Source organism: Ursus maritimus, unplaced genomic scaffold, assembly GCF_017311325.1.
Source record: "Ursus maritimus isolate PB19 unplaced genomic scaffold, ASM1731132v1 scaffold_32, whole genome shotgun sequence".
NCBI lineage: Eukaryota > Metazoa > Chordata > Mammalia > Carnivora > Ursidae > Ursus > Ursus maritimus.
In genome coordinates, this window is record NW_024425786.1 from 17,897,920 (window position 1) to 17,910,915 (window position 12,996).

Sequence of the window (12,996 nt, forward strand, 5' to 3'; positions counted from 1 at the left end):
GTATTTAGTAATAAAATTCTACCTATGCATTACTTCAAATACTACACTCACTCCTTCTGTGAAAGTCTTCCCAGGAGGAGAAGGTGAGAGCAGATTAGGCCCGCCTCCTGCTGTCCTGCGGGTAGCTTGCACCGGACTCGAAGTCTGGTGGCGCGTGCTGGGCACTGGAGAAGCAGAGGTGCCCCCTGGAAGGCAGCGGGATCCTGATGTTGAGATCTCTGTCTGGCGCGGTCCCACAGGCTGCATGTCATGACCTTAGGACGAATGACTAGAGATGGAGAAGTCCCGGGAAGGTCCAGGATGGCCTTGCCAAGGACCGCACCACTGGGGCCAGTAGGCAGAGCCCACGGCTGGGAGCCACGTGAACTGAGTTCTTATGCCACCTCTATCCCCACACTCTGGGCCGAGTCTTTTTCCCTGCAGCTGACTCGCAGCTTACAGAAACGGGTGCTCCCATCTCTTCCCAGCTCTGCCTCAGTGACATCATGGTGGTACGTGGGGGAGTAGTTATACCCAGGAAATTGACCACTGCTACACATCAAGGCCTTTATTTCCTCTGGCAACAAGTGACAGATCAGAGCATCTCTCTCCCTCCCTTCCTTCCTTCCTTCCTCTCTCCCTCCCTCCCTCCCTCCCTCCCTTCATCAGCTTCCTAGCACACCACCCCCTCTAGGCCTCAGTTTCTTTAGCTATGGGTGAGGGGCATGGATCTACCCGGGTCTTTGTAACTACCATCTTTAGAGCTGCAGAGCTGATTGGTGGGTCTCAGAGGCCACCTCGATGTAGGGGAGGGTTTAGCTGCGGCCCCAGAGGACCCTTCGGACTTCAGTCATGGCAGATCAGCTTTTCCCCTTTTACACATCAGGGTCTCCCATAAACTTTTGTCTGAACAGAACTTTTAAAACCTTTGTAAACCACAGATGCCTCCAAGGGCCTCTAAGCTCTGACAGTCAGAGCCAGTGGTCCTCATTCCCACCTCCCTGCCTGGAGTCAGGGCCAGGGCTAGGGTCAGGCCAGCGAGGCCCGAATCTCAGGCACAAAAATTAGGAGGACTCAAAGAGCTCAGTAATCAAGAGAAATCAATGCAATGTTTTTTTGTTGTGTTTTGTTTTAATAAAGGCAAAAAAAAAAAAAATCCATGATGAACAAAATATCAAAATTTGAAGCCAGGATCAGTATTACTGATGTCTCCTGTGGTCTCAGACACCCATACGGCTTGCATGGCACGGCTCGAGGGACCTTAGAGGCGTCCAGGGTGGCTGTGTCCATTCTAGGCCTCACCACAGCTAAGGCGTCACCCAAGCTGTCAGCGCAGGACGATGCGTGAGGGCGGGAGGGCGGAGTGCGCAGGCGCACGGAGGTGCTCAGCGTTTCCTTTCTTCCTTGCACTTCCTGCCAGCTCCCCTCCCGGAAGCAGCTGGGAAGCAGGCAGGTGGTGCTTCCCCACCTTGCTTTGCCTCTTGGAATCACCTGGGCAGCTTTTACCCCTTTCCCCACTGCCCAGACCCCACCGTAGAACATTTCTTTATCTTTAAAAATTCTTTTTTAAAGATTTTATTTATTTGAGAGAGAGAGAGCACAAGCAGGGGGAGCGGCAGGCAGAGGGAGAAGCAGGCTGCTGCCCGAACAAGGAGCCAGGCTCAGGACTCAGTCCCAGGACCCTGAGGTCATGACCCAAGCCAACGGCAAACGCTTAACCGGCTGAGCCACCCAGGCGTCCCAAATGTTTTGTTTCTAAGTAAGCTCTACACCCAACGTGGGGCTCAAACTGACCCCAAGATCAAGCGTCACATGCTCTACTGACTGAGCCAGCCAGGCGACCCCCACCCTGGAGCATTTAAATCAGAACTTCTGGGGGTGGACCCAGACCTCAGAACTTTTAGTGTGTCGTCAAGGTCAAGAACCACTGCTCCAGAGAGGCTGTAATTATACAGGCCTTGAAGCCTTTGTCATCTGCCAGGGTCTGGCTGGGCTAGTACACCTGAGGGGTCAGTATCCGTGCAGAGCCTGCCGCAGAGTTCAGGAAGGAAGCCGGGCAGCCCGTGCCTGCCATCCGGCAGCCGCAGTAAAGCCACCAGGGCTCGGTTCTCCCCAGCACAGCCACCACATGATGAGACCAGGGCTGTCAATGCCAACAAAGGCCATTTGGATCTCAAAGGGAGCCCGGCCTTCCAAGAAGTCGGGGGCCCAGGGTGCCTCCTGAGCCTAACAGCTGCCATTCTAGGACCGTCTTTTGCTCCAAAGAGTCAAAGGGGGAAAGGAGTGAAGGTAAGTCTTTTCCAAACAGGAGTCACTTTGGGAAGGTGGCCGTCACTGGTGGAGAGTGCATCCCCTGCCTGGTGGCTTTGCCCTGGAAGACAAGTGGCCAGCAATGGGGGAAAGGGATGGAGGAGGACAGTGGCGTAAGGGATGAGTAAGTGAGGGAATGAGGAGAAGGGCGGGAGGGAGGGAAAGAAAGAGGGGGGAGGGAGGAGGGCAAATAGACAAACAGCAGGTGAGCGAACAAATGGAAGGCCAGAGTTGAGCAATTAAGTGTATTTATTAGACCCTTGCTACCCTAAGTGGGTCCCTAGACCAGCAGCATCGGCATCGCCTGATAGCTCATAAGAAATGCTTCCGCCTGAAACTATCGCAATGTTATACGTCAACTATAACTCAATTTTCTTAAAAAAAGAAAATGAAACGCAGACTCTGAGGCCCCACCGCAGACCTACAGAATCTGCCTTTTATAACAAGATACCCAAGTGATCGGCATGTACGTTAAAATTTGGAAAATACTTTATTAAGCTCTCAGTGTATCCTAACCCCAACTAGACATTATCATCACGCTGAGGACTTTAATACAGATACCAAGGCCCAGACCCTACGTCAGATCAGTTAGGTCAGAACTCTGAGGGTTGGGGCCTCGGCAGGCTGTCTCTGTAACAGCTCCCAAGGGGATCCTATTGTATGGCCAGGGTCTGAGAAGCACTGGGCCGGATGGAGCCGTAGGCAGCTCATGACACCTTGGGGCTAGACGCGGTCGAGACAGACCCTCTGAGCTCAGCGCCTCAGCTCCAGTCATGTCTTCAACAGAACCCAGATTCAGACTGGCCAAGGGCAGCCCTGCCGTTCTTTTCCCAGAGCGCCCTCTTTCCTGACCCCACGCGGAGGGGGCTCCTCTGGAGAGACAGCCTTTACCTGCCGGGGCTGAGCCCAGCTGCCCGAGGGGAGGAGAGACCTGGTTCGTTTTCCTATACATTTCCCAGCCTCTGCCCACAGAGACCCCAGGGCCGACGGCATCCAGCCCAATCTCCTGCTAAAGGTCCCCCAGGGTCGAGGGACCTAAAAACCAAGGCGTTGGGGTCTGGCCCCATTGTCAAGAGTCTGGGGTCAAAGAAAGTTACAGCATCAAGTGCCAACGTCGAAAGGGTCTTCCAGAACTTCTAGAACCCGAGCGGACAACGGGTGGCCTGCAGAAGTTTCCTTTAGCCCGAATGAAAAATTCCAAGTTGAAAGATGGTTGTCAACATCTCCCATCAGGAGATTTCGCATTTTAAAGACTTCCCAGATTTCTGTCGAACAGCTCTGGCAACAGTTAGCTGGAGCCGTGCTGGGTGCCCCTTGAGACGAGTGGCCTCAGCTCCCACAACACATCCCGGCCTAACCTACTTTCCTCCATGCACTACCTGCCCAGCCCCCCGAGGTGTGACCTTGAGCCTCATGACCCTTTTCCTTCAGGGAGAAGCTACGGACCTGACAGGAGGGGAGCAGAGGGCATCCTGCCTCAAGGTTTGCCAGGTGCTTCAGGCCACCTCCTGCTCATCCCAAAGCAGCAGGCATTTGAGGGAATCGGGGGTTCACTAAAAGGCCAGCTTTTGTGAGATGCAAGAATTCAGTTTAATCGGATACAGTATTCTAGCCTTCTCCCTCCTTCTTCCTCGCCCACCCCTCCCCAAAGGGAGGGCCAGTCAGCCGCCATTCTGACAGGAAGCCATTCTCTGGTCACAGAGAAAAGTCAGAGGCGGGGCCCGGGGAGTGGGAGGCCTTGACTGTGTGGGGAGCGGGCAGGGGGCTGCTCCAGAGCCTTGCACTTGCAGACGTGAACATCAGTATTTGGGGAAGGAGGGGACATAGGCTTAGTTCCAGTTCCCCTTGGTTTTTTGGGAATTTCTTCGTCTTGCCAGGAGGAAACCGATTTGGCAGGCCAGAAAAGATCACTAAAGACCGTGTCGGACTCGAGCAGGGGGTCTGGGAGGAGACGGAGGCCAGGCCCGGGCACAGGGAAGTCTCGGGGAAAGAACGAACCCGCAGGCACCAAGCAGCGCAAGGCCTCCCTGCGCCCTCAGAGTCGCGGTTTCCGGGGCCCTGGCTCCAGCAGGCTCCTGCCCTCATGGGCTGCCAAACACTGAGCCACTAAGTGGATGTGGGGGCCTCTCCTGAAGGTGGCAATGAACACAAGTGACCACGGTGACTGGCTGCCATGCTCTTCCGGAACGTGAAATACAAAGGCTTAGCTGGAGACAAGGGCCCAGCAACCCCTTCATGTCTGTCACAAGCACCTCTGGACCTTCGCAGCTCCTGAGACTCCAGGGGAAGTCTGGCAGTCAAGGCCGAAGGATGGGAGCGTGCGGGGCTGCGGTCCCGCGTGGTCCACCCTGCAGGTGCACTCTGGACCCCAGAGCCGTGGCTCAGCGTCAGGCTTCTAGATGGGGAATCTGCCGTTGGCCGCCTTCTCCCTGGAGTCCGAGCTTCAGCAGCCCCTTACATCCGTGGGGAGGCCTGCGAAAGCCATCGTGGACAGGTGCATGGCGAAGTCACCGAGGGAGGCTCTGTCCACGCCTTGTTTCTGCTCAGGAAACCACTGGAGTCAGTAGGAGAGGAAGTCCAATCTCCAGGGGGCAGCTCAAGACAAGGACAAATGCAGGAGCCCAGCTCTACACCAGCCGGGGGCGGAGGGGTGGGGGCAGAGCTGCCCCAGAGGTCATCGGTCACGCACGAAATGGGCATTCTCTGAATGAACGTCCTGGGGAACCTGGGTGGGGCAGCCGGTGGCCAGGGTTCTCCCTGAGCTTGTGTGAGGTCCCTACGACACTGGGATCCATTTGTTGTCCTCGTTGTAGAGAAAGGACTGCTTTCCAGGGAATTCCGGACTGTATGTGGCTGTGAGGCGAGAGAGAGAGAGAGAGAGAGAGAGAGAGAGAGTATTAAGAGCGCAAAGGCCAGCTGCTCAAGCCCCTGGCATCCTACATCACAGCTGGCAACACCAGGGGTAACCCCGTCCCAGCCCCTTATCTTACACATGGGGAGGCAGAGGGGAAGGGGCTGGCCTGGCGGAGGCAGGACTTGAACTCTGGCTTTCAGCCTTCTTTAACTCCCTGTGACTTCTTTAACAGAAGAAAATTTACAAAAGAGTTTTCTATCAGTTTAGAAAAAACTATCAAGTAAAGCAATACTTTTAAAGAAGCAAGGTGTCAGCTTGGTGGGGTTTTGTTTTCATTTAGTTCAGAAATTTCCAGAAGGGGTGCCTGGATGGCTCAGTTGATACAGCCTGTGACTCTTGATCTCTGGGTCATGAGTTCAAGCTCCACACTGGGCGTGAAGCCTATACTTAAAAAAAGAAAGAAAGAAAGAAAAAGAAATTTCCAGAAAACTGAAAGCCATGATAAATTCAGGCACATTCTCTCCAGGAGACCAGCTGCCAGGACCACACGGGGATGAATGGAAACTCTCCGGCTGATGCTGGTTTGGTTAATGAGGGTCCAGGCCGATGGGAGCACTGGCAGTCCAGGCCCATCTGCACGCACCAGATGCCAAGAAGGCCGATGTTTGCATGGGGCTTACTCCCAGGCCAGCCCTCAGGGAAGCCCACCGTGGTGCAGGTGATCACGGCAGCGGGAAGTGGCCTGTGCCTGGGCGCCAGGTGTCCCACACTGCGTGTAGCAGGGAGAAGACCCTCAGGAAAAGCTCCTAGAGGCCTGGGCCACACAGGATCCTCGCTGGGCCCCGGGCCTCCTGGAGCCCACGCGTGTACGGAGTATTAGTACCTTTGCCCAACCAAGCTGAGCCCTGCCTGGACTAACCAGCGACCCCCAGGTCAAACCTCTGCAGTCTTCTTGACTTGATTATCATTATTTCTACATTTCCAAAGCTCTAAGAATGGCTTTCCCCGTCCTGTCCACCTTACGTTTTCCTCACCTGTATGCGTGGAGGGGAAGCTGTCTCCCCTACCAGACTGACGCCTCTGGGGGTCAGCACCAAGCTAAGTCACTTCTGTCCCCCCAGGGTGGGAGCATCCCCAGTGCTCACTGAAAGACTGAATTACGCAGACCTACAGCCCCCTCGGCTCTGCCTTCCCCCTCCCACACCACCAGCACAGCTGTCAGTCCCCAGTGCCACCAGCTCTGGCCGACGTCAGGGGTGGCAAACAGCTAAGGGGCTCGAAGAGAGCTACAGAGAGGTCAGGGGGTACAGAGAGCAGCTGCTGGAGTGGGTCCTCACGCTGTTAGCTCTCAGGTAGGTCCCAGAAGTGACAGGGGCCCCCCGAGTCAGCCATCTGGAAAAAGGGCGCAGCACGAGACAGCTCCCAGGAGCTGCTCCAGGGAACAATCCCTGGTGTGTCTCGTGACCACAGGGCACAGAGGGGAAACAGCCTGCTGTCCTGCCCTGCCGCTCTCTCTCTGTGGCTCAGTGCACACCTTGCTCTCCGGGCCCCAGCTGTCCAGTGATTCGGCCGGATCAGGCCAGTGATCTAAACATTTCTAAGAACATGCAATCACTGGGCAATCTGGCAACAGCTATGGCCCCTTTCTCCAAAAATTAATGTCTTCCTGCTCCACGTCTGCAGGCAAGTTCGGGGTCACAGACCCCTCTGGAGCCCATCTCTGTGCCTCTTGGACATCCACGGTCATTGGTGATGAATCCCTGGCCTGGATTAACACTAAGAGCCCTTCCACCTTTAAAAAAAACAAAAAACAAAAAAAAAACCCTTTCGTAATCTGAACGTGCAAGCTTAAAATCTTCTAGATCGACTCTAACCTCTGCAGCCTGTTTGGCAAACAGCCCATAAATCAGTGACATTTGATGGCCCAGGAATGACAAACAATTCTAGATTTGGTTTTTATAGTCATTTAAAACCTCTGACCTGGGCCCGGCAGGCCTGGCTGGGACGGGGCTCCTGTCCACCGGCTGGTGTTGGACACAAACGATGCACTAGAGATGAAGTGCCTGGGGGGCCCCGCGTAGTCCACGATCTCGTACTGCCCTGGGCCTGGGAGGGGCGGCTTCGGGGGCAGGGGCAAGGGCTGCGCCGAGAAGTTCAGGATGGGGTTCTTCCTTCAAAAAAGACAAACCGTGAAGACGGCACTCAAGCGGTCTATCGGGGAAACGGTTGTTTTTAGCCCAAGCCAAGCCCTGGCCCGGACCGAGCAGTCTGCACGAGGACCGCACCAGCACCAGGAGACCTGGCGGAGCCGGGCTCCACTGCTCCTGAGCCGGGGGGCCCCCCAGACCCCACTTTTCCCTTCTGCACTATGGCGATTTTCCCAGTCCTAATGTCATAGGCTTGTGGTCCGGGTTCAAGGAGGTGACGCGCCGCACACTGTAGTTGGGGGGGGGCAGCACAGTGTGAGGGCCCAGCAGGTGCTTTATAGGCGAAGTGGCTGAGCGGGTCAGGAACAGCAGCCGCGTGCCAGCTCCAGTCACGTGGCAGCCCTCCGTCTCACGCGGACCACTTACACTGTGATTGTTCCTTCTCGGGTCCATCTCCCTGCCCTTCAGGAAAAGGAGGAGTCTTTTGCATCCAGCGCTGAGAGAGTGAATGAAAGGTGAACGGAACCCGTGCCGGAGCCCCGGCTCTGTCACTAACTCACTCTGGGCCTCAGTCTCCCCATCTGCACAATGAGGAGACTGGACATGATATCCTCTAAGGTCCCTTCCAGCTGGGATCATCCACCAGGCTGTGGTTCAAAGAAGTCCACCTGTTGCCCAGGGAATTCTGGGGGTTGTTCTGGGAATCACACTCCTCTCCTGGCCGTGCAGTAGAAGGGCTGCCCGCTCCCATCTCACACCCGAGGCTTCGTCTACGGTCTTTCACCAAAAGGAAAGGGAAAGTTCTCACGGTACGGAACAGCCACAGGAGAGTCACCCCCGCTAGAAGCCAACACATCCAAACAGAGGAGGGGACCGGGATTCCTGGCCGCTGGGGCTCTGCTGCCCTTTGGCCAACACCTTTGGAAGCAAGGGCATTTTTAAACTCAGAGAGCTAGAGGAGACCTAGAGGTGTCCTATCCAACCTCCTCACCGTGCTAAAGAAATCGGCGCCCAGAGAGGGAAAGCGAGTCCCCCCAAGTCACCGAGCCAATGAGTGGCAATGCCAGCACCGAACTCAAGCCTCCAGGGCCTAGCAGTCTGGGGAAGACATCACGGCAGAGGGCAATCTTTGAGACTGAACGTCGCACAGACCTGCCTCTGAATTCTAGTCATCCCACTGACTGGCTGTGAGACCTCGACGGGTCCCTCGGCCTGTCCGTCCCTGCGGCAAGGAGCAGCAAGACCTGTCTCTGGAAAGCAGTTGGCGAGTGGAGAGAAGAGGGCACTTGGCGGCACACCCGCGCACAGGACGTGCTCAGAAACAGCAGCTGCTGTTGGTAGGATGATCCTGGAAGCCACGGCCTGCTGCGTGGTCTCAGGAGCAACGGAGCCTCGGGAAAGTGTGGCTGGGGGCCCCCCTCACACAGAGTCACCCTGAGGCAGGCCGGCCACTCCCACGGCCAAGCCGTTGAAAGTCGTCGTAAATCTGCTTGAGGCTCCCATCTTAGGACGGGGGAGCAGCTGGCAGGGTGCTTATATTTAGAACAAAGGTGCCCACAGGAAAAGGAGAAAAAGCCTTGCCTCTTTCTTCCCCTCCAGGTGACATGAAGAACAGGTTATAGTTTATGTGATGAACCACCCCTCCCCTTCGAAATGAAAGCTGGCTTCTCCTTGTTCCGGCTTGTGTCACCCCTTCAAAGCACCCCCAGAAATTTGATGAGTGTGGGACCGGCATCACTGAGAGACAGGCAGGAGTCCTAAAAGCTGGAGCCGGAGTGAGCCAACCACTGCGTGAGGTCACCCCAGCGGTCTGGGTCACCCCCGGGCCCCGTTCTTTGAAAAGGCCATGAGGTATCAGCTGTCCTAACCGGAGACAGCCTGCAGGAGGCCGGGCCAGGATTCTTGGCAAGAGGGCCTAGAGAAGTCCCTGGCCCTCCACCCCATCAACGTGCCCAGGAGATCTCAGCACCGCAGCTCAGCTCTCTGGATCTTTAAAGAGCCCCAGCCATGTGTGCAGCCATGAGCCAGGCACGCTGGGGAGTCCAGACGGTTCTGTGCGAAGACACAGACCCTGAATGCTCCCAAGTGCTTGACAATCCCCTGCTAGTGACAGTCGTGGCTGGTGACAACTTAAGGAAGCATAGGCTTCGCTCCCAGACAAACGTGGGTTTGAATCTGCACTTCCCCATCACCAGCCGTGTGACCTTAGAGAAGTCTCAGCCTCCCCAAGGCTCAGTTCCTTCATCTGTGAAATGGGGTAATAATACCTTCCATCCAGGATTCTTATGAAGATTCTTATGAAGGTACTTTACTTATATTATTTTTTTTTAACATGAAATATTAGAATAAAGGTAAAAACATTGCACGGGGGGGGGGGCAGAAATTCCAATGAATCCAGAACTTTACCCTAGAAAAGCTAACATTTGCCCTGAAACGTAAGCAGGAATTCTTCAGGTAGAAAGGGGGCATTTCCCACAGAGGAAACAGCAGGGGTAAGAGCACGCTCGAGGCACGCCGTGCAGCGCATGTGGCAGGAACTGGGACAAGGTGGCAGAGGCCACTGAGCCTCCTAGATTGCCTTCAGCCCTCAATGCACCCGTGACCTCTAGGATGTTCACCTGCTTCTGACCATCCACCCTCACAGACCCCGATGAGAAGTTAAAGGAATAGCTCCCATTTACGGCCTCTCCATCCAGCCTAACCTCCCATGCCCCTTGCTTCCATTTGACCTTCCAGAAACCCCAACACAGCACTGTTCGACCACTCCTTGCCTTTGCCTATGCTGTTCCTTCTGCCAGGATCACCTCTTTTCCCTGCAAACTCTGAGCAGTCTTCACATCTTGCATCCTTCAGGGAAACTTCCGTGGCCACTGCCCTCTCCCTCCCCCACCGCCCTTCCTGGGGCTTCACAGAGCAGCATGGGTCCTGGAGTCAGCTGGACCTGCATGCCACTCCTTACTCCACCACCTTCCTCCGTACTCTATGTGACAGTACTGCCCTGTGGGGGAGCTGGGAGCATGACAGGAGGTGATATCCATGAAAGCTCAGCGTGGCTGGGCCCTGGATATGTTCTAGCCCTTCTTCTTTTCTCTGCACAGAACATGCTAGGTTTTCTAACGCTCTTTACGTGCCTAGCTCTTTAAGGCAGGGGACTGTGTCTGACTCATGTTTGAGGCCCCATCCCAATTCCCCAGGACATTTGCTGAACTGCAGAGAAAATAGAGGGGTGGCAGCCAATCGGGGAGTCCAGACATCTGAACCCCACCTGACAGTTTTACCATCATTCAGGGCCGCTCCCTCCATGGCAAGGTGGGGCTGGGCAGATCACAAAGATCTGGCTGGATCAGACCCAGGGCTGGCCTCAGTGCATGGTGACCGGGCCTTTTATGAGCCTCATTGCTCAGGTATAAAAGCCAACCTGGTCCTGCCCCGTAGAAAGAAAACATCTATCAAAGGCTCTGAGTTGGCCACAACTGGATTAAGTATGTTTGCAGCTCCCAATGTGAGCTGTTTGTAAATGTCCAAGAATAATGAATGTCTCGGAGGACTCAGCGGGTCACTTGGGGAAGGCATCCGAGACCCTCGGGACACTCCCAGGCACCGATTCACTCTGCCTCGGGGATTCCCAGGGTCGGGAGGAATAAAGGGGCAATTTTTTCTCTTCATTAAAGGGCAGCTGGTTGCCTCTGGGGTGGAATGCAGCATCTGTTTAACAGGTAGAGGGTGACAGATTACAGCCGCTTGGGAAGAAGCAGCCCATAGCTAATTGAAAATCCCAGGGGAACTTTAGGTGGGTCATGATAATTACCCAAATTGGAGTGGGGCCAACAGGGTTTGATTCTTCAGCTCTGGCTGTGGCAGGACAGCGTGTCTGTGCAAAACCAGTGGCTTAGAAACTCCAGGAAGTAGATCAAGGGTTAGGAAGATGTCAGTGGGCGTTTCCCCTCGCTGCTGGCGAGTGTGCATGGAGGGCAGCACCCAGGAGGGACCAGTTTGATCTCTAAAAAGCCCTTATCCTGACTCACCCTGATTCGCTGACTCATCACAGTGACGGTTTTGAAGACCTGAAGCTGACACTTCACTTCTCTTCGAAAGTCCCCCCTGCAAGCTGATAAACGCCTTTAGCTTTGAGTCAGAAGGTGGCCACAGCTAAGAGACACCCGTGCCCTGTTCTTCAGCTAGGGAGCCCAGACCTGGTCATCCGAACACCCTGCCAGCCCTTCGCACAGCATCTGCCCTCCAGGGGCCACTTGAGAAGCACAGGTGAGTACAGACGACCTGTTCACATATCGCAATAAAAATACAAGTTACACGTATCGAAAGCTTACCTTGCTCCAGACCTGGTGAATTCATCCTCGCAAGCACATTACCAAGTGTTCATTTCACAATGTGCAGGGCTGAATTTGAAGTCCTGGGAGTCCAGGACCCCCACCCTGCCCCCAGGCTCCCAGAGCTGGCGAGTGGGGAAGGCGGGAGGTTCAGCGCTGCCAGACTCGGAGCCGGGTGTACACACACCCCCGCTAGCCCCGTTGCCTCTGCAGCCCATTCTCAGCTCTGGAGGCCAGCGAGGAGAGTGGAGACAAGCCCATGCCTGGCCCCTTGCCAGCCTCCAGAGCACTCCCGGGACATCACCCAATCCTCCACTCCCTGGGCTTCCCTTTTGTTGGTGTGTAACATGGGACCAACAGTTCTAGGGACAACTAATATCTCCCGATTCTTCCTGCATCCTCAAGAAAGCAGAGCCAAAAGGTAATTTTTGCAAGCTGGGACCCTCCCCCCAAATAAGGAGCCAAGCACTTGCAATTCAAGACAAATAAGGAGAGGCCTCACGTCATGTCACATGGGCGTGACACCTAGGGTACTTGCTTGCCACCAGGAGACCCGGTGATGACTCCCAGGTTCTCCGTCGCTGCCCCGTGCAGCCCTGGAGAGGGAACTGTGCTCAGACTTGGTGTGGATAAAGTCTCAACGAAGTTACATAGAGATGGGGAGGAAACAATGCAAACCTTCTCAGGGACCTGATGATCCCAGCAGGTGCCCCACCCCCTCCCGCAGCCCCTGTCCCTCTCTTCCCTTCAGGGACACAGGAGAGGAAATAGAACTCCAGTTTGCGAGACTGGAGTCTGGATACTCCCTCAATACAGGGTATTCAGTTGTATCTTTGCTTTCTATTAACTCATTTCTTCATCCTTGAACATAAACAGATGGATGCTTGTTTAGACTACCCCAGAGCACATGAGTTTTATCTTCTTGTTTTAGAGATTTCTCAGCTGTATCCTTTCCATGTCAATTAAAAATACATGTAATTTTGGACCTCCTTTGTGGGTCCGGGCTGGCTCCGTGTTCACTACCCCCAGTACGTGCTCCTGAATGACATGGTGAGCAAATTTGGGGTCCCGGAGTGCCAGAAATGGAGAGACCTCCCTCTTTTTTTAAACACATAGAGAAATAAGGCCCAGGGAGGTGCTGAGAGCAGCCCCAGACCATGGGGGAAATTAACACAAATGTCCCACCCAGGGCACCATGTACTCACCAGGGGGAACCCAAGTTTAAGACACACTGGGTTTAATAGGTTTCTTTACTTCAGGACATCTCAGAGCCTTTAATCGGGCCAGGTACACTGTGATGTTCCTAGAGGGTCCCTATGCAGTGCTTCCTAGACTTGTTAACCAAAGATGTGTCATTCACAAGGCACCCCAGACAGCC

The 12,996-nt window shown here is 54.8% G+C and overlaps 1 protein-coding gene across 4 annotated transcripts in view; it reads right to left on the minus strand.

Annotated features, from left to right (window-relative positions):
* Positions 1 to 3,855: 3,855 nt before the first annotated feature.
* Positions 3,856 to 12,996, minus strand: part of STPG1 (sperm tail PG-rich repeat containing 1) — a 47,008-nt gene continuing 37,867 nt past the window's right edge. For all 4 annotated transcript variants that reach the window (XM_008694593.2, XM_008694596.2, XM_008694594.2 and 1 more), the window contains 2 exons: positions 7,124 to 7,314; positions 3,856 to 5,142 (listed from right to left, as the gene is read on the minus strand). In XM_008694593.2, coding sequence (XP_008692815.1) covers positions 5,066 to 5,142; positions 7,124 to 7,314 — 268 coding nt within the window. In that variant the 3' untranslated portion in view covers positions 3,856 to 5,065. The remainder of the gene's footprint in view (positions 5,143 to 7,123; positions 7,315 to 12,996) is intronic.